The sequence below is a fragment of the Oryzias latipes genome, chromosome 14 (genome assembly GCF_053564925.1).
Source record: "Oryzias latipes strain Hd-rR chromosome 14, Olatipes_Hd-rR_3.1".
NCBI classification, from domain to species: Eukaryota; Metazoa; Chordata; class Actinopteri; order Beloniformes; family Adrianichthyidae; genus Oryzias; species Oryzias latipes.
In genome coordinates, this window is record NC_136250.1 from 17,712,555 (window position 1) to 17,730,876 (window position 18,322).

Below are 18,322 nucleotides of genomic sequence, written 5' to 3' on the forward strand. Positions count from 1 at the left end.
TTTTCTATGCAACTGTAATTGTCACTTTCAAAAGTTATAATAAATAAATAAATTATTTGTTTAACATTAAGGAGTAGTTACATGTATGTTTCATTACATTTAGTTACATGTACAAGTTATATCCGGCCCTTTGAGGACAACCACTATGCTGATGTGGCCCTCGGTGGAAATGAGTTTGACACCCCTGGGTTATGTGGTTAAAATGTTGAGTAATTATTGATTGTTTATATACTTCTCTTATTCGTCTGTTTTTTAAATTCCTAAATGTAATGTTTTTACTCCAACAGCTGTCAGACTATTAAAATGGTTCCAGCATGGGATTGGGATGTTTCTCTATTTAGATTTTTCCTTCTGAGTATTGTTTTAAAGATCTACTCCAATAAAAAACATGGTTTGGGTGTTCTTAACATGTTCTTGTAGCATTTCTCTCATGATGGAGGACATAAAAAGATAAAAATTTAGATTAAAATGGTGTTTGTGAGTATTTCTTTATTCAAATTGTTGTGAATCAAGAGCAGAAAAAAAAACATTTAAAAAAGCTGGCAGTTGTAAAATTTACGGTCGGCAAGCCACAGGCTCCCTCCTTCGGTCCATTCTAATGTATTCACTTGCAGTCAAATAAATCCATGTACATCTTTGTTTTCCTCGTCTGAGCTGGCGTCTGGCTCAAAACCGTACGACTGGAAAGCTCCAATATTGCTCGACTTTTTGGTTGCACCGCTACTTTTAAGTTGGGGTTGTGAGGGGCTGTAAGCTGGCTGGAGAGTGTGTGAACAAAGAGATGATGGGAAATAAAGTAAAGTTTCCTCCATGGCAACAGTTCTGCCCCCAACTCAGAGGCAAAATCCGGATGAACTTCTCTGCCGCTCTGCAGAAACTATGTCCCAAAAAGTGACACAGGTTTTTTGATTTAGGCTAAAAACAGCATAATCATAATGAAAAGACCACTGAAAACTCTTTTACAATACATCAAAAGATGATTAGAGTGGGACTTTAACATGCTCCTGTGGCATTTTTCAAAACATTTAGGACATCAAGAAAAAAAAGTTCAAAGCTATCAAGAAAATTTAGCTTAAAATGTAATTTTATTGAAATCGGTGTGAATCAGAAGCAAACAAAAATGCTATTTAAAAAAAGAGCTTGTTTGTGAGATTAAAAATACGCTGGGCAGGCCAGAAGCTCCCTGCTCTGAGCTCTCAGCAACAGGGAGGGGAAAGGGGGACAGAGTTGCTCCGTACAAACAGTCCCACCGAGCACTCACAGGCGTATTTCTAATAATTTACTGTTGCTCTGTAGAAACAATGTCCTAGAAAACAACACAGGTTCTTTTGATTTTGACTAAAAATAATAGTAATTAAAAGACCACTGGGAACACGTTTAAAATATATCAAAAAATGATTGGGGCTGGTCTTCAAACAAGAGGGTTTTGAATGGAACCTGCCAAAATAAACACAGTCATAAATATCCACACTCGAATGACCTTTGAATACACAAAAGATAAAACAAGCTGCTTATTGCCTATTTAAAAAAAATCTTTGTTTATTAGTTTTAGATTAGTTTATCTATTAGTTTCTTGGCAGAGCAGCTATTGCGTTATTTTGATATTGATATTGTTAAAGTTTTATTTGAATACTATTTTCTAACTGGGTGGTATTTAAAGTTAAATTTAATACAAAATCAGGCACATACTTGTGTTTAATAAACTCCTGTGTCTGCCAAAACTTTTATAACAAAGGTTGAGCCTAAAATCGAAATAAAAAATACCCTTACAAGTTTGTAAAGGGCTCTAATATAAACCCCTCTCAAATGGTTCATCTCTGCAGTTACCGGAAATTTGATGATTATTGTGTCTCTTTCCCAGTTTGGAGCATTCAAATTTGCATTAACACAATTCCAAGATGAAAAAAATGGATAATCATCTGAGAGAAGTAAAGCTGTTAGCAAATGATTTTGGAGTTCAGAGCTCTACAGTCAGATAGATTATTGTAAACACAATTAGGCATTCAAGACCCCTACGAGTAAAATCTCAGACTCCATGGACTCTCAGTCGGCCAACGTTTGTGACAACAAAGTACGAGGAAGACTAAACAAATATAGGTTTCTTTGGAAGGGGTTTCTAAAAGAAAGCCATTTATGTCGAAAAAGAACAAAGAAGCAAAACCCAGCTCCACAATCTGCATCTGAACGAACCGCAAGACTTTAAAACAATGTGGGATAGATGAGACCAAAGCAGAGTTGTTTGGGCTTTTAATGTCCAATGCTATTTTTGGCTAGAGCCAAACAGATCTTTGCCAGAAACATCTCATACCAGCTGTCAAAGACAATGATGTAGGGCTGATGATTTGGCATTCTTTTTTAACTGCAAGACCTGAACATCTTCCAGTCACAGAGTAGATCTTGAACTCCCAACCTAATTTTTAAGAATACTATATCCTGTACTCCAATCTGGAAAAGCTGTAGACCAGTGTTTTGTTTGTATTTTTGTTTGTTTTGTTTGTTGTGTGTGTGGTGGTTCATAGAGCTCATGTAAAGAAATGTCTCGTGTAAACTTGACTAAAAAGGATGTCTTGTTTTTGCAGGATGCCCTGCATTCGGCGCACTGCTTTAAAGACTCACTCCGATTATACAATTGGGTTTTTTGTTACTCTTAACATGTTTTGTGGCGTTTTTTTTCTTTTTCATGATGGAGTATATATACAAGGACAATGAAGCTTACTAGATCCATGTACGTCTTCGTTTTCTTCGTCTGAGCTGGCATCTGGCTCCAAACTGTACAGCTGGATAGCTCCAATATTGCTCACCATTTTTGTTGCACAATGTCAGCTTGGGGATGTGAGGTATGGTAAGTTAGTGAAGAGCGTTTAAATAGTTAAATGATGGGAAGTCGGAGCGACTTACTCCATTCTGATGGGCCTGCCCACAACTCAGAATGACATTTCTAATGAACTCCTGCCGCTCTACAGAAACTATGTCCTGGAAAAACACCACAGAATTGGCTAAAACAGCATAATCATAATTGAAAGACCAATGGGAACGCTTTTAAAATAGATCAAGAGATGATTGGAGTGGATCTTTAAGATTGCACCAGCTTTCATGCACAGACAGATGGGATGTTAGAAAACACGCAGGAAGACTTTCAGTCAAAGGTAGCAAGAATGCTATTTACAAAGAAAGACATTATCACTGTAAATAAAATGTGAAAACAGCTATTTACTGTGTATTTTCTGTTCCTTTGTTTAGAGTTAAAATCAGACTGTGGTTTTAGCTTGCAGCTTTATCTAACAATTTTGTGGTCATTTATGATAGAACATTTTTTTAACCTGAATGATCTTGCATAGCAGTGAAAGGGCAGTTGTGTTCTTATAACTGCATCATATGTTTGCTGTGACAGTGAGGGTATTTAGTTCATAAACAAGTGGTCTAAAGAAGCTTTACATCAATGTCTATGTGACTGGTTCCTCCAGTAGTGAGTCAAAAAAGCAGACTTTACTCCAGAAATACCTCTTAATTACGCACAGAACTCTAATACTCTATGATAGACAAACGCAGGCATACAACCACAGGCACATCGCTTGTTCAGCAAGCTCCATGCAAGCAAAGAAAGCCTCACAGCTTAGTCTCCTTCCAGAAAAAAAATACTTTCACTGTTATCTGGTGAGATCATCCTGTGAAAATGTGATACAAATAAGGAAAATTAATTGTGCTACTTGTTGTGGTGCCCTCTGAGGTCTGCTTGGTTCTTAGCGGATCAGAGAATCTGGAAGTATTCTAAATTGAAGGTTATTCCAGGAAGGTGGAGAAATGGGAAAGTCATGCTCACATATAAAGATATTTGACTGAAAAATTGCAAAAATAAAAAAAGCTCCCAAATCCTTTGAGGTTTTGATTGATGTAGTCTAAGTTCAGAGCACCGAAGTATTAAAATGCTTTGAGAGGACTATAAGGGAGGTACACAAATGGCCAAAACGTTCAATCACTGGACGTATTGTGAAAAAAAGTGTTGGCCTCAAATTTTCCTCAACAATGTGAGGCTAAAAATAACTCCCAGGAAACAGCCACTTCAAATTATTGATGCCAAAGTAAGATCTGGAAGCTGGTAAATAACTTGGTGTTGCACAGATTTGTTTTATTGGAGCTTCATCTCTGCCAAAGAATCTGTGCAAAAAAACAACAACAACTGGTATTTGCTGGTAACAGCGGGAAAACCTTCACTGTTGATTCCGTGCATTTGAAGGGAAATTGTACCAATAACATTTGGTTCTGTCAACCAGAATAGGATAGGGTGGAACTTTTTAAGGAATATTTCAGTGTTGATTGCTTCAACTTGACCGGGAAGTTTCTAAAATGATGGAAATCATGCAAGGTTTGTGTAGGAGAGGCCTTGGCTGACTTTTGCTTACCCTACAAACAGCTTTCAGTTTGAGTATCTCATAGAAATGCAGAAATGCCATAAGTTAACTATGAATAAGATAAGCACTCTCCTTATCACATTTTCTTTTTCTTCTTCTGTGGGGAAAAGGGCACATCAACTCGTCACTTGCATATATCTGTGTTCCTTCTTTGATGGTTGTAAACTGATTAGATTAGTAGTCATATTCCTGAGGCAATGCACACGGATCTTTCGGAGCAACACATACGACTGCCTAAAAAGCAAACCAAATTATTATTTGAACATGATACAGACACGATGTCAAGTCTTTCTAGAGCAAATGGTTTATTTCTGTCCACAGAAGGCCTGTGTTTACAGTGGAAAGGGAAACAAGTGCTCTTTGTGTTGTCTCTTTTCAATAGTGATCCAATTCAGTGCTGAGTTTACAGCTCAGGTTGGGTAAAATGGGTCAGTAAGACGGAATACTCAGCTGATCAAAAAATAGTGCAGAGAAATGACAGCTGAGCCTCAGGCTTTACTCTGTTGAGTTTATTTGTAATTGATTTCTACTTTTTGGTCAGGCTGCACAAAGCTCGCATCTTTGATGTTTTGTGTGGGACAGTTTTTCTGGGAGTTTTCTGAAAAAATGTATTTAGTGATGATCAATTGTTAGTTTAAACTTACCGTAGTATTCTTTCCCTGTCAGAATGCCTTGTCTGTATCAGGGCAGTGGCAATTGTTCGTCCTATATTTAGGTTTTATTTCCCAATTTTTTTCAAAATACGAGGGATGTGATGAAAATATTCAGTTATAGATAGGGTGGTTTTTGGGATTTTATTGCATTTTAAGAATTCAAGGCCAAGTGCCAAGCGTGGCCTGTTTTCACATCATTTTATAAATAGCACACATTTATAGAGGGGCCAAATCCTAAATTTAGCCCCCTCTTGAAAAGACAAAGAGCACAGACGAGCTAGTGGCCAAAGAAACCTGAGATGACGTGTAATGCTTTGCTGTAAATGAAAACGGTATCTACAATGACAAGAGAAATGGAGTTGTGTGAGAGTTTTGGAAGTATGAGGAAGGAAGGGAAGAGCTTATGGTCCAAAGCACCACATCATCTGTCAAAGAGTCAAGGCGCCGTTGTGGAATGGGCTAAGTGTGACTGTCTGTGGAAGTGGGTCACTGGTGTTCATTGATGGTGTGACTGCTGACAGAAGCATGGCGAATTTTGAAATGTGTCAAGCTTGTTCTACCTTCTGCTCGAATTCTGTGTAAGGCTGCCACACTGACTCAGCAGAGCAGACATGCCAAACACTCCAAATGTACATGTCTCAAATGTTTCAAGACAAAAAATGGAAAAAATGCTGTTTTCTAAAATGACACTGACTTACAGTGTTGGTGATCATGCTGGTTTCTTACTGAAAAAGACTTACAAGCAGGCAGCATCCACAGAGAGTTGCCCTGGCAACCAGGATGATGGTTTTCTCTAGGATATTCAAGTATAGGTAAAAGAATACTTAGTTGTTGTGTTATAGCTGTCATTTTTATACATTTTTCACTTAAATTAAACTATTGTTAAATTGTTGTGTTTGGATTTCATGTGATATTCTCTAATGTCATTTTTTAATTGTTTGTGATGGAGAGTCCTTTGCTGAAACTGAAGCCCTTTTCATCTGTTTTCACAGGGTTTTGTGCTTCTTTTATTATTTTGCGGAGGTGGCGGCTGACCGGTCCCTGCTAGATTTTTCTAAAAGAGTGTTCCCATGAGGCCGGCTCGGATGGGACTTCCAAAACTTCAGAAAGGGCCTGGCTGGGAGAGGGAGTGAGTATGGACAACCTTCCTGACTTCTGTGACCCCTGTCCGTCCAGCCGCCGGGAATGGGAGTGAGTATACGATCAAGTCCACCTCAGTTTGTGATTGTACTGTAGCTCTGTTGTTACATTATTCATCCACGCTTTTTTTCCTTTCATTTACATCACTGATTAAGCATACAGGTCGATGAAATGCAATCCTATTTATATTTTTAGCTAAAGAAAACTGGTTAAATGAGCTCACAAGTAGACAAATGTTTCTATTATGTTGGAGAAAAGATCTTTTTTGGAAAAATAATTTTCAATCAAATAATGCTGACAGTCAGAGATGGATGGGAAAGATGAGGAAAGAAAGCAGAGAATTACATGTGGAAAAACCCCAAATTCTTTTATTATGTAGCGCAGACGGATGAATGTTTAAGGACTAAGAAAAAGGGCAAAAGTTTAATTTTGAATATTTCAGTGGTAAAATGAAGTTTTTTTTGTTTTTTATATAAAAGAGTTCTAAAATTCCGAGTGAACATTTTGTCACGTTTCTGTTGCTCCAGTAAAATCTAAATCAGAGGGTTTTGCTTACAAATGTTGCTTCAGTTGTCGCCATAAACGTCCGACAGAACCACATCAAAGATCATCATAAGAAGTGTTCTTTGTGATCAAGGGTAACCCAACCATACTTCTTCTGCACTCAAGAAATACATGAAGGGAATGTTTCTGGTGCACACAAGATTTTTTGGCTGGATAAACCTAATCTAGGCAATTTAGGTCACTAGAATCTAGATCTACGCTGTTTTGTACTCGATTCCGTCACAGAAAAATGTAAACATATTTCATTTAGACATAAAAAAAACTGAAGCTCGGCTAAGTTGCATCTGTTTAAACTTAGGGTAGCATCTTTGGCAGGAGAGGCTGGAAACAGAAAAAACTCCATGATTTACGAATTAATATCTTTACTGCCATTCATAAATGAAGATGCACTGATGTTTTAAAATACTACCAGTAGTAATACAAGGCATAAACTGGAAAACTGTGACTCATCTCAGCATGTTTGCATACACAGCATTATTTCAGCTTTAGGTGCCAGTGACCTTGTAGTGTCCAGACTTTGTTTTCTGCAATCCGAGTAATTTAAAAAGGTGTTTTTTTTATTGTAGAGAACACGGTTTATTAGCGTCTTTTTTTAGTTTTTCAGTATTTTTCATTTTAGCTCACTGAAAAGTCACAATAACCTACTGTTGCAGTTTGTTCAGAAAGCATTTTTTAAAAATCACATTGTATTTATCTAAAGTTGAATAAATAAAATAAATAATCTCAATCAGCTATATTAGAGAAATAATCACATAAACTACATTTTAAATGCCTTTCTTCTTCTAGTACCAACAGCTGCGTGGACGATTTAATGGATGAAGATGAAAAAGACAGAGCAAAAAGGTAACTGGAAGAGTGAAGTTGTGTTTTTTGTTTGTGCTGTTCTTTAGGTTGAACGGACGTGAAAACAAAAATACATTCGTTCACTTTAGTAAGTGAGTTAAGAATCACTAAGCAATCTATAAAATATGCATGCCTTCTGTCTGGACTCAAGAAAAGTAAAGACAACTTTAAATGTGTTTCAACTTATAGTTTTGTCCACCACAAATGATTTATTTAACAAAAATAATTCTAAAACAGTGTGTGACAAGTTTAGCAAATGTCAAGATTAAACAGTTCCGGGTTTAGAAAAAAATATTTAAAGTTATATTCTTTTACTTTTGGCAATATTGCTTCAGTTCTGTTATGTTTGAGGGTCTTGGTGTGTGCGCACAGTTGGCGTTTTCATGTCCCAGCCCAGCTTTTCCCTGGGTTGGAATCTGGACTTTGACTGGGTCATTGCAAAACCTTGATTGTTTCCTTTCTGCTGCTGTTTGCTGGATCGTCCTGGTGCATGACCCACTTTCAGCGCAGTTTCAGCTTTTGGACAGATGGCCTTACATTTCAATCTCCAATACTCTAGTGTTGCAGCAGTTCATGGTCAACTCAGTGACCTTGCTGTTACTATGTCTCATACCTGCAAAACAAGCGCAAACCAGCTCTCTGTACTCGCCATACTTGAAAGCCACTGTGAGATGCACTTAGGGTGGTTTTTACTAACCGTGTAGTTAAAGATTAGGACTTAATGCCCAACAGGACACCTTAAAGAGCATTGTAGAGTAGAGTAGAGTAACACAAGATAAATACAATTCATGAATAATGCATAAATGAATTAGTTCAACGTTAATTTAAAATGCAAGAAATAAAGCAAATAAAAGGGCAAAAATGACAAAATAAAAATAGAAATAAGTAAGATCCTCTCTTATTGCGGCCAGAATAAAAGACCTTCTGAACATCTCAGTTCTGCAGCGCAGTAAGAGGCTTCTCTCACTGCGACTGCTCCTCTGAGAGGCCAGGGTCACATGCAGCGGGCGCCTTTTGTTCATGAGGATGGCCTTCAACATGCTCCTCAATGCTCCTGGAAGAGCCTTTCTTTTTTTTTTCTAAAACAAAAATTCCAGGAAACTATCATGAACATAACTATGATGACAGCAGCCTGTTAACTCTGACGCAGTGCTTGGTATTTTGTGAATTTGTTTTTTAGTGTTGTGAACTTGGCCTTAACTTGCAGGCATGCTCCCTCCTGGGAAGACCAGCAGCTGTTTATCACCAGAGAACAGTCTCTGGATGATGACTTCACATCATTCAAAAATGGCTTCCTAGATTACTGGGTGGAAGAATTCAGAATAAAAGATTACCGCTAATGATGTCGGGCTTGGCATTTCACACTTGAACACACCTAAATGCTCAATTGCACTAAACAAACCACACCAGAGTAAAGACCCACCCGATCATTTTAATGACATTTTAATAAATGGTTATGCTGTTTTTAGTCAAAAAAAAACTGTCATTTTCTAGAACATATTTCCTGCAGAGCGTCAGTAGTTCATTAGAAATTTGCATCTGAATTGTGGTTGGAACTGTTGGCGTGGAGAAACCCCGCCCCTCTTCCTCTCAATTATCTTCTTTTTTTTTTTACATGCTCTCCCGTAAGCTTAAACTCCTTCACACACCCCAACCTAACATTACCCTTTAGGTAATTTCTAATAATCTGGTAATGATGTACATTTGATTAGGAAGACTTTGTTTATAATTTTTTTTAAACAGGAGAAATAAACCAAAATTGTTCTATGTCTATATAAATGTTTTGTGTGATATTTATAGAAACTCTTCACAAGTTAATAATGTTAATATTGATCTGGAGTTGGATTTTATACCGTTTCTCAAACTGCTGAGGACCAGATGATTAGGCACTAAAATATGAGACCATGGAGTTAAAGGCTGGCGGATTATGTTCCTACTTTTATTACTTATCAATCCAGCTAATAATAAATTTTACACTTTATACAAAAAAACTGGGCTCACAGCTTCTTTACTTTAATACATTTCCACATAAAAATGGGCTTAAAAATCAGAATTAATATTAGGGAGTGAAATTTCTTTTATCAATGTCTTTTTCAATCAGGAGAGATCTTGGTAATGTGATTTATTAGTGAGACAGAAAAAGGGGAAAGGAAATAAGTCCATAGACTGTGGCGGTTAGACTTTTACATGCTTGGAATGACCTGGAACCGCGGTGAAAAACCCAAGAGCCTAGACGTTGATGGTGGTTGAGGCTAGACTGCGCCGAAGTGGAGAACCAGGAGGAGAATGATGGGCCGGCAAAAAGTCTGCAAAGCAGATAAACAAACTTCTATGGATTTAAAGGCAGGAATTTGTGATTGGCTGTGAAGACAGTTGGCACTTAAGCTATTGGTTCAGAGTGAAAACTCATGGCGTGTGTAGTGAAGTAATCAGCGACCCAGTGTACCGGTAAATGAGGTAGATCTTCCTTATTGAAATTGCACCAAAAGCTTCACTATGCAGACATACTTTTAGGGCAGTTCACCAACAGACGTTTCTTCTTTTAGGACTATCACCTGGTGCTCATTTATCTCTTTTTTGGTTTTGTCTGGTTTTGATTCAGCTTTTTTTTTTCTCTGATCACTTCAAATGTGCTGCCTGATATAGGGCCTCCCGAAACAAATCGGAAAAGAAAAGAAGAGACCAATTCAATGTTCTCATCAAGGAGCTATGCACCATGCTACAGGGTCAGGGCCATCCGCGCAAGATGGATAAGTCCACGATACTGCAAAGAACTATTGACTTCTTGCAAAAACAGAAAGGTGGGAACATTTTTTTTTTTTTTTTTGCTGATTGCATTTTCCCCCCAAGCATTCCCATTCAGTTTGGATCCCTCCTCATCTTTGATTTCTCTTCAACTTTTTCAGACATCACTGCACAGAATGAAGTCAGCGATGTGAGGCAGGACTGGAAACCCTCTTTCCTCAGTAATGAGGAGTTTACTCAGCTCATGCTGGAGGTAAAACTCAGCAGGATGCACACAGAGAAATGGGGCTTTGGCTCAGCAAAGAAAACATGTCATGAAAAGGTTTTTTCAAAGTGCCCTATTTAAGTTCACTTGATTTTTACTATTTTTCTTTTGAAGTTTGCACTAATAACACATTTCATTGCTAAATCCCAGTTTTGAAAAAGATAGCTGTGCCTGTCTTTCATTGAATTTAACCTTTTTGCACTCCTTCCTCACAGGCCCTGGATGGATTCCTGGTTGCATTAACCACAGATGGCAACATCATATATGTATCTGACAGCGTCTCTTCACTTATTGGCCATTTACCTGTAAGTGGGGGAGCTTGTTGTCATTCTACTGGCTCCCTTCTATATTTTTGCACTATTAGCGTTTGAAAATGCACTTCCTGCTTTGAAAAAGTCTAAATTTAGCATAAAAAGACTAACTCACAGAGATAAAGACTTAGAAGTATGTAAATAATTAATGTCTATACAGCAAAAAAAATTCTCTTGATAAGTCCTAAAAAGAAAGAATAAAGAAGTAAACGGTTCTGGAGCAGTTTTGATGGTTCAAAGATTGAAAATAAGTAAAGGAAAGTTCAAATCATGACACACTTTGTCTAAAACAGCATCATTATTTTAAAGATTGCGTGGGCAATCAGGCTTTAAAGTTTTCATTGTAACAAATTGCCAACAGAAACTTTTGTTTGGAATACATTGTGTTTCAAAGACTAACCATCATTCATTTGTTGTGTTGCACCAGTCAGATATGGTGGACCAAAGTATCTTGAATTTCCTCCCGGAGCGGGAACATGGGGAGGTGTATAAGCTGCTATCATCCCACATGCTGATGACTGACCCCGTTGCTGCTGACTTCCTTGACAGTGAGTGTCCTGCTGAGCGGCCTCTCTGCTCTCACGCTGTCTGGGTCATCATGATGAAGCACAGTGGAAAGGTCAAAGCCCAAACATTGCCTTTATTTTAGGAGGTCAAACTCACTGTCGGGGGTGAATTTATTCACCTAATGTCTGCCTCAAAACTTGTTTGTTGTCGTTTTATGAAAGGAAATCCCATTTTGCCTCATGACCTCATGACTGCAGTGTTATTGTGTCAGAATAACTTCAAAGATTGTCCCGACTGAACTCTCACATACAGAACAAGTTGCTGTTTGGACGGCTGTGGGTTATTGGATTGTTGATTAGCTTGTTTCTATGGTTAGATTTTTACCTAAGAATAGCAGATGACTTAGTATCATGCTTAAGACCTTAAATCACTGTTATGTTAACAGTAATCCAAAGCAATGTAGCATAGGAGACTAAAGAAGCTGACCTTAATCCCGTGTTTCTGTCGCGCTTTTCTTGGGAGGAGAGACGGTGAGCCACCAAAGTCTTTGGCTGACACAAGAAACCTTAATGCAAACTGTCACACAGCCAGTTCTGGAGCCATTTTCCTCATTAGGGTTAAAATTGTGTCTACAAAACCAGAATCCTTCGCTTTCAACAGCAGTAAGATCCCTGAAAACCATAGAGACAATTCAAGACTCAGCCTTCTAGTAGTTCATCTTTACCTTCATTGACTAATATACAGATCTTTCAGTCTCCTAGTCATAACCTCCCAATTTGTTCTGTTCTAATTTACGAAGAAATATAAAAGTGAATCATACTACCAGAATATTATTTTGTTTTAAAAAAAAAATGCACTTAAAATGTTTATTTTCCAGTGTGAAAGAAGTATGTTTTGCTTCCATTCATTTCAGCCTAAAAGCAAACGTCGATTGTGAAATATTTTTATGTAATTGTGTGTTGTTAGGCTCCTCATTTGCACTCCTAAGCTTATGCTTTTAAAATGCATTCATATTGCATTATGCCTTAACAATGAAATGACCTTGCTTTCCAGGCGAGACGCATATTGAATTTTGCTGTCATCTAGCCAGAGGAAACTTGGACCCAAAGGAGCCGCCGGTGTATGAGTATGTCAAGTTTGTCGGAGATTTCAAATTTCACAACAATGGTAAGATTTTTTTTATGCATTGTATTATTCAAAATTAAAATCAAATGTTCTCCATGTTAATTGGTGAATAACGTGCACGGTCTTTTCCTGCAGTGCCTACGTCTTCTTGTAACGGACATGAATTAACGTTACCCAGAAGTCTGCAGTCATCTCTGGAGGAGCAGGTCTGCCTCATTGCCACTGTACGATTAGTCACTCCGCAGTTTCTGAAGGTGTGTGCAGCTTTTTCATTCAAATGCAGACTTTTTTGTGTTCAGTTTTTGTTATGAACATCTGTTTTTGTTAAAGGAATAAAACTGTCAGAACATTTATAGTCAAAGAGGAATGTTAATAAGGAGTTGGATTATTTGGTTTATTCATCTGGACTTTTTTGGAATTTCCACCTTTGAATCCTTTTCTTCCTAGAAGTCAAACTTTGGAGAAATTAAAGACGAGCAATTGTAAACAGTTCAATGGTATTATAGGTCAAATCTGATTATTTTTACTGTAAAAAGGACGAACTTATCTATTACAGGGATGAGTTTGCAAAAATCTCTTGTTAGGAGAATTGGATCCCCATATTTATCCACTTTTAAAAAAAATCTCAGATGTTTGCAATCAAACTGAAACTTTTTTTTATTTTTACAGCTTTTATTCACATTTTCTCCTGCAGACTATAAAGTGTTGCTTTTGTTCACAGATTTGTGAAATTTTCAAGAGTTATGGACTCACTTAGAACATGGAAACTAACTCTTAAACATAAACATGACCACAAATTTTTGATAGCAGAGCTGTCTTTCATTTAAAGTTCATCGAAATTCTCAGCAAGAAGCTCTAGTTTGAGCTACTTTACCATGAATTATTTTAGAAATGTTGCCTCAGATTCACAGGATGTACTGTTGATCCGCAGGGAAACCTTCACTCTCGTGTTTTCTGTTTTGCTGCAGGATTTGTGTAATGTGGATGATCCTTGTGATGAATTCACCTCCAGGCACAGCCTTGAATGGAAGTTTCTGTTTTTGGATCACAGGTAACAAAAAAATTGGGATCAAAAATTGGGATAAATAACGGTGTCAACTCAAACTCAAAGTAATCATCTTCTGTCTTCCAGAGCTCCACCCATCATAGGCTATCTACCCTTTGAGGTGCTTGGAACGTCTGGTTATGACTACTATCATGTGGATGACTTGGAGCTCATTGCACAATGTCACAAACAATGTAAGGATTCTCCCTCATCTACTCCTCTTCATCCTCATCTCCGAGTGAGAATATAGGAGTTTTTTTTTCTGTCTTGTCTCTTCAGTATTGCAGTTTGGAAAGGGCAAGTCCTGCTACTATCGCTTCCTGACCAAAGGACAGCAGTGGATTTGGCTGCAGACTCACTACTACATAACATACCACCAATGGACCTCCAAGCCTGAGTTCATTGTGTGCACTCACACTGTCATCAGGTATCCTCCTCCTCTGACATTTGCTAATTTTTCAACAAAGTTATAGTGTGAACCATTGTGGGGGTCACATTTTAGTGTCTCATAAAAACCTGCGTATGTTTTCAGCTACGCTGAGGTGAGAGCCGAGCGGAGAAGAGCTTTTGGACTCGAAGAGCTATCACCACCTGAGATAGCGCCCTCCTCAGTGAAGGTAAGAATCAGAGCTGAGCTGCACGGACTGCACTGCGATGGACTGCACTGATTGCTGCAATGGTGCATCCCAGGCTCAGGAGCTGTACTTGGACATCTGCTCGACTCTGGATGCTTCGCGGGACAGAAACAGCGGTGCACGTTCAGTGTCCTCCCAGAGCTCCCGGAAGTCCTCCCACACAGCGCTGTCGGACTCCGCATGTGAGTCATCCCCTGATCTCCAGAGTGCAAACTCTCTCCACAGCTGGCCATTATTTAAAGAAAGCTGGCTCATAGATGGCTGGAGGGTCTGTTGCTGATCTGAATCCCCTCAGCAAACAGCTCAATGTGAATTTTATGTGTAAACAAGAGATCCAAATGATTACTTTTTATGAATCTCCTGCAGTTGAGCAGTTTTTGTTTCATTTTCTCATCAGTGGTAGAAGTCCTTTTAATTTAGCAAACTAGGCTATATTTTTTAATGAGAAAGCATCAGCATTAAAAGGTTTCCAAGGTATAGTTTATGCTACTTTTAGCCTCCTTTCTCCTGAACATACTGCTGTTCCACCCACCTTCAGATGTACTGAAACATCTCATTTCCTGCATATTTATGAGGACGACTCAGCAGCAGCAGATAAACTGGAGTCTCAGTTTGAGTTATACAATCTCAGCATAGCTCAAAATGCCATTTTCAGGCTATTTTGGTTTAAAACTCCATTGAACGGCTCATGTTTTTACTTCACGCCTTTTTGTGTGGGCTACTCTGAAAGCCATGAAGCAAATGTTCGTGGGGTTTGGGAGGTTGCAGTTTAAGACGTTGATCAACGTCTGATGAATCGGCCGTGTCACACAACCAAAGAAAAAAGATGCCAAGTTCTTTTTTGCTTAATTTGAAAGCCACTCTCTGTCCTTTACTATCATCCTCCTCTATGTATTTTCTATTGACACAGAAACTAAAGGAAAACAAATATGTGAAGGTCCATAAACCATTCAGGAGTATGCAATTACATGAAAATGAAAAGATACTTGAATTTATTGTTATGAAAGACCCACTCCAATGAAAAATGGTGTTTTTAACTTATTCTTGTGGCATTTTTCTGATGATGGAGGACATGTGTGAAGAAAATTTAGCTAAAAAGGGAATTTTCTGAGTATTTCTTCATTCAATTTTTGTGAATCAGTAGCAGATGAAAAATGCAAGGGCTGTAAGCTACCGGGAGAGCATGTAAACAGATGGATGATGGGAAATGAGTGCAGGCTTACTCCATGTTACCAGCCCAACCCACTACTCGGAGATAAATTTCTAATGAACCACTCTGTAGAAAGTGTGAACAAGATTTTTGTATTTTGGCTAAAAATGGCATACGGTAATCATGATTAAATGATCACTGGGAAAGCCTTAAAAAAAAGATTAAAAGATGATTGGAGTAGGACTTTAAAGGTAACAGAAGGCTGGTGGTGGTGAGTGGTCACAAAGAAAGCATCAGGAAATGTGTGGTGATGATCACAATGTCTTTTCTGCAGCAGCAAACTCCTACACAGAGGCCTGCACGCCGTCATGGCAGTCCGCTTCCATCGGGCAGGATAAGACACCTGCCAGACTCCAATCCAGCGGCTCGAAGGTCAGTTTGTACTTCATGAAACAAATGAGTGTCTCCCTGTGTGTGATTTTATCTATAGGAAACATCTGTGTAAAGACAACATCATGTCAGAAGTGGCTCTTAATTGTAAAAAAAAAAATGTTATTTTTTTTTCCTTTAGAATTTGGCCCAAAGACAAAATTCCTTTGATTTTGTTCCCCAAATGAGCCTCCCCCTCTCTCCTACCTGCAGCCAGCACTCAGCAATGGTTCGTGTTTAGACTTCCTCTCCTGCCTAACACCTCTGTCTCTTCTGTTTGTGCACGAGATCTAACTTGTTTTGTGTTAACAGCGATTAAAAAAATCGGGAATTGATCAGAAAACTACATTTTGGCTTCAGTGAAGACTAAAGAACGATGAACATTATTGTGTTGTGTGCAGCAGCAGCAGCCGCCGCCATCGCAACAGTCCTCCATGTATCAGCTGCAGCAGCCTCAGCTGGGCGTGATGAACCAGCTGAAAGAGCAGCTGGAGGAGCGGACGCGCATTCTGCAGGCCGACATCAAGACACAGCAACAAGAGCTGCACGACATTAAGGAGAAGCTTCAGCTTGCTAACCTGCAGGTAAATATAGGATTGTCCTGCACATTATGGAACCCCTGAGTTTCATCAAAGAAACAACCTAGTATTATTATAATTGAAATAAACAATAATCAGCAGTAATGGTGAAATGCCTCCATCTAGAGGTTTTACCTGATACTACATGACCTAGATAACTTGAGGCTCAGATATCTGGAGCTCTGTCTGTTATGTCACTGCTCTTCCAAGCTTGCTACACATAAAAAGCTTACCAACCAGGTCTGATCACAGAGTTTCTTTATTACTCACTTATAGCAGTTATGGGAGCAACGTATTTATTTTTGGTAACTAATCTCCTTGTCTCTTTCTTTTACGTTTGCGTCAGATGTTGTTACAGCAGCCTGCCCACGACTTTGGTCAGGCGCAGCAGCCGCAGCAGCAGGGCCCAGGAAGGCCAGCTCAGCAGAGCCAGTCGGGGGTCATCAGGCAGCTCCCCGGACACCCCAAACCAGGCGCCTGCGGGACTCACACTACATCCCCTCACTCTGCTGTCAGTGACAACAATTCACCTACGACACAGGTGCAAAGAGGACAAAATTATAACTAGAAGTACATCTTTTATTTTTTTTTTTTACAAGAATTTTTCCAGAAGCGTTTGCATAGAAAATCCTTCTCTGTGTTAAAGAGAAATGTTTTATTTACAAACATAATATGAGAAATCCTTTTACCCTGAAAGATAATCTGAGCCTGAATTGAGTTCTTGGTGTTATAATACATTCTGTGAAAATAAAAACCTGTAATGTTGCCTTGTTTTTTTTTTACAAAATTGTAAAAAATTGTTTTTTTCTACCAATCAACAACTTTGTTTCATTGAATCTTCATCCTCTGTAAAATATTTACAGATAATTTCAACTTTTCTTTTTAAAGGCAAAAAACTTGATTTTTCTGGAACTGGAAGTTCTCAAGTACTCAAATTAAACAACAACTTTGGACCATTCACTGAAAATATTGTCTTAAAAAACGTTTGGGACCAGTGGTGCAGAGGAAGGGTTGTATTTTTAGGAGCTCTTTAACTCATTAAATGAGTTTCAGCAGAATTGTTACATTTTTTAGCTTCTTTTTTTCTCGCTGTCTTGCAGGGCCAGCAGAGGAACTCACACCAATCACATTCAGTAAGTTTGCCGGTACAGACCAACACGAGTCGGACGACGCCTTTCTACAGCAACCCTATGATGTTCTCTCAGCCCAACGCCCGGCCACAGCAGGATGCAAACCAAAGACACACAGACAACCAGTTCAGCCAAGAGGGACAGCTAAGGTAAGGACTCCGAAAAATGACGAAAAAGGCTGCACGGCTCATGCAGGTCCTCCACTGAAAGATTTCATTTTTTAACAGGATGCTCCTCAATCAGCCAATGCAGACTCTGGTCCCTACAAGCAGTGTCACCTCACAGCCTTCCCAGTGCAACATGGGTATCTCCCAAACCCTGTAAGCCATCAGATTACACACACACGCACGCTCACGGTTGCTGCGTGTTGGTCACAGTATGTCTGACTGCGTTCCTCCATGCAGATACAACCTGGAACAGCCAATCATCGCCCCCTCCTTCTCCATGCAGCAGGTCAACTGCAACGCCCTGCTTGTGCCCTCGCCAGTGTTCACGTCCCCCATAATGATCCCACACAACACCTTCATCACACATCAGTCCCAGCCAGCCTACCACTCTCAGCCTCAGGCCTCACAGCATTCCCTGCAGCTTCAGCAGCCACAGCAGTTCTTTCAGGTACAAAATTCACAAGTTTGATGAATCATGTGAGCATTTCAGGTAATATAAGCTAAACTTAATCATTAGAGAGCCGGTAATAGAGACAGATGGTATGCCAATCCCTATATATGAGAATAATTTACCATATAATAAAAAAAAAATAGACAAAATACTACAAAAGATGAGAATTAATTTG

The 18,322-nt window shown here is 38.9% G+C and overlaps 1 protein-coding gene across 13 annotated transcripts in view; it reads left to right on the forward strand.

Annotated features, from left to right (window-relative positions):
* The window catches only part of npas2 (neuronal PAS domain protein 2), a 44,607-nt gene that overhangs the window by 23,590 nt on the left and 2,695 nt on the right, over positions 1-18,322 (forward strand). For 4 of the 13 annotated variants that reach the window (XM_020708975.3, XM_020708976.3, XM_011483641.4 and 1 more), the window contains 20 exons: positions 6,055-6,253; positions 7,553-7,609; positions 10,256-10,410; positions 10,516-10,607; positions 10,835-10,924; positions 11,358-11,478; positions 12,491-12,604; positions 12,698-12,816; positions 13,531-13,613; positions 13,695-13,801; positions 13,887-14,034; positions 14,140-14,224; positions 14,298-14,424; positions 15,727-15,824; positions 15,964-16,050; positions 16,223-16,405; positions 16,746-16,940; positions 17,500-17,678; positions 17,757-17,849; positions 17,934-18,144. In XM_020708975.3, coding sequence (XP_020564634.2) covers positions 6,198-6,253; positions 7,553-7,609; positions 10,256-10,410; positions 10,516-10,607; positions 10,835-10,924; positions 11,358-11,478; positions 12,491-12,604; positions 12,698-12,816; positions 13,531-13,613; positions 13,695-13,801; positions 13,887-14,034; positions 14,140-14,224; positions 14,298-14,424; positions 15,727-15,824; positions 15,964-16,050; positions 16,223-16,405; positions 16,746-16,940; positions 17,500-17,678; positions 17,757-17,849; positions 17,934-18,144 — 2,400 coding nt within the window. In that variant the 5' untranslated portion in view covers positions 6,055-6,197. The remainder of the gene's footprint in view (positions 1-6,054; positions 6,254-7,552; positions 7,610-10,255; positions 10,411-10,515; positions 10,608-10,834; positions 10,925-11,357; positions 11,479-12,490; positions 12,605-12,697; positions 12,817-13,530; positions 13,614-13,694; positions 13,802-13,886; positions 14,035-14,139; positions 14,225-14,297; positions 14,425-15,726; positions 15,825-15,963; positions 16,051-16,222; positions 16,406-16,745; positions 16,941-17,499; positions 17,679-17,756; positions 17,850-17,933; positions 18,145-18,322) is intronic. The other 9 variants (XM_023962626.2, XM_078931281.1, XM_023962628.2 and 6 more) reach the window with 7 other exon arrangements.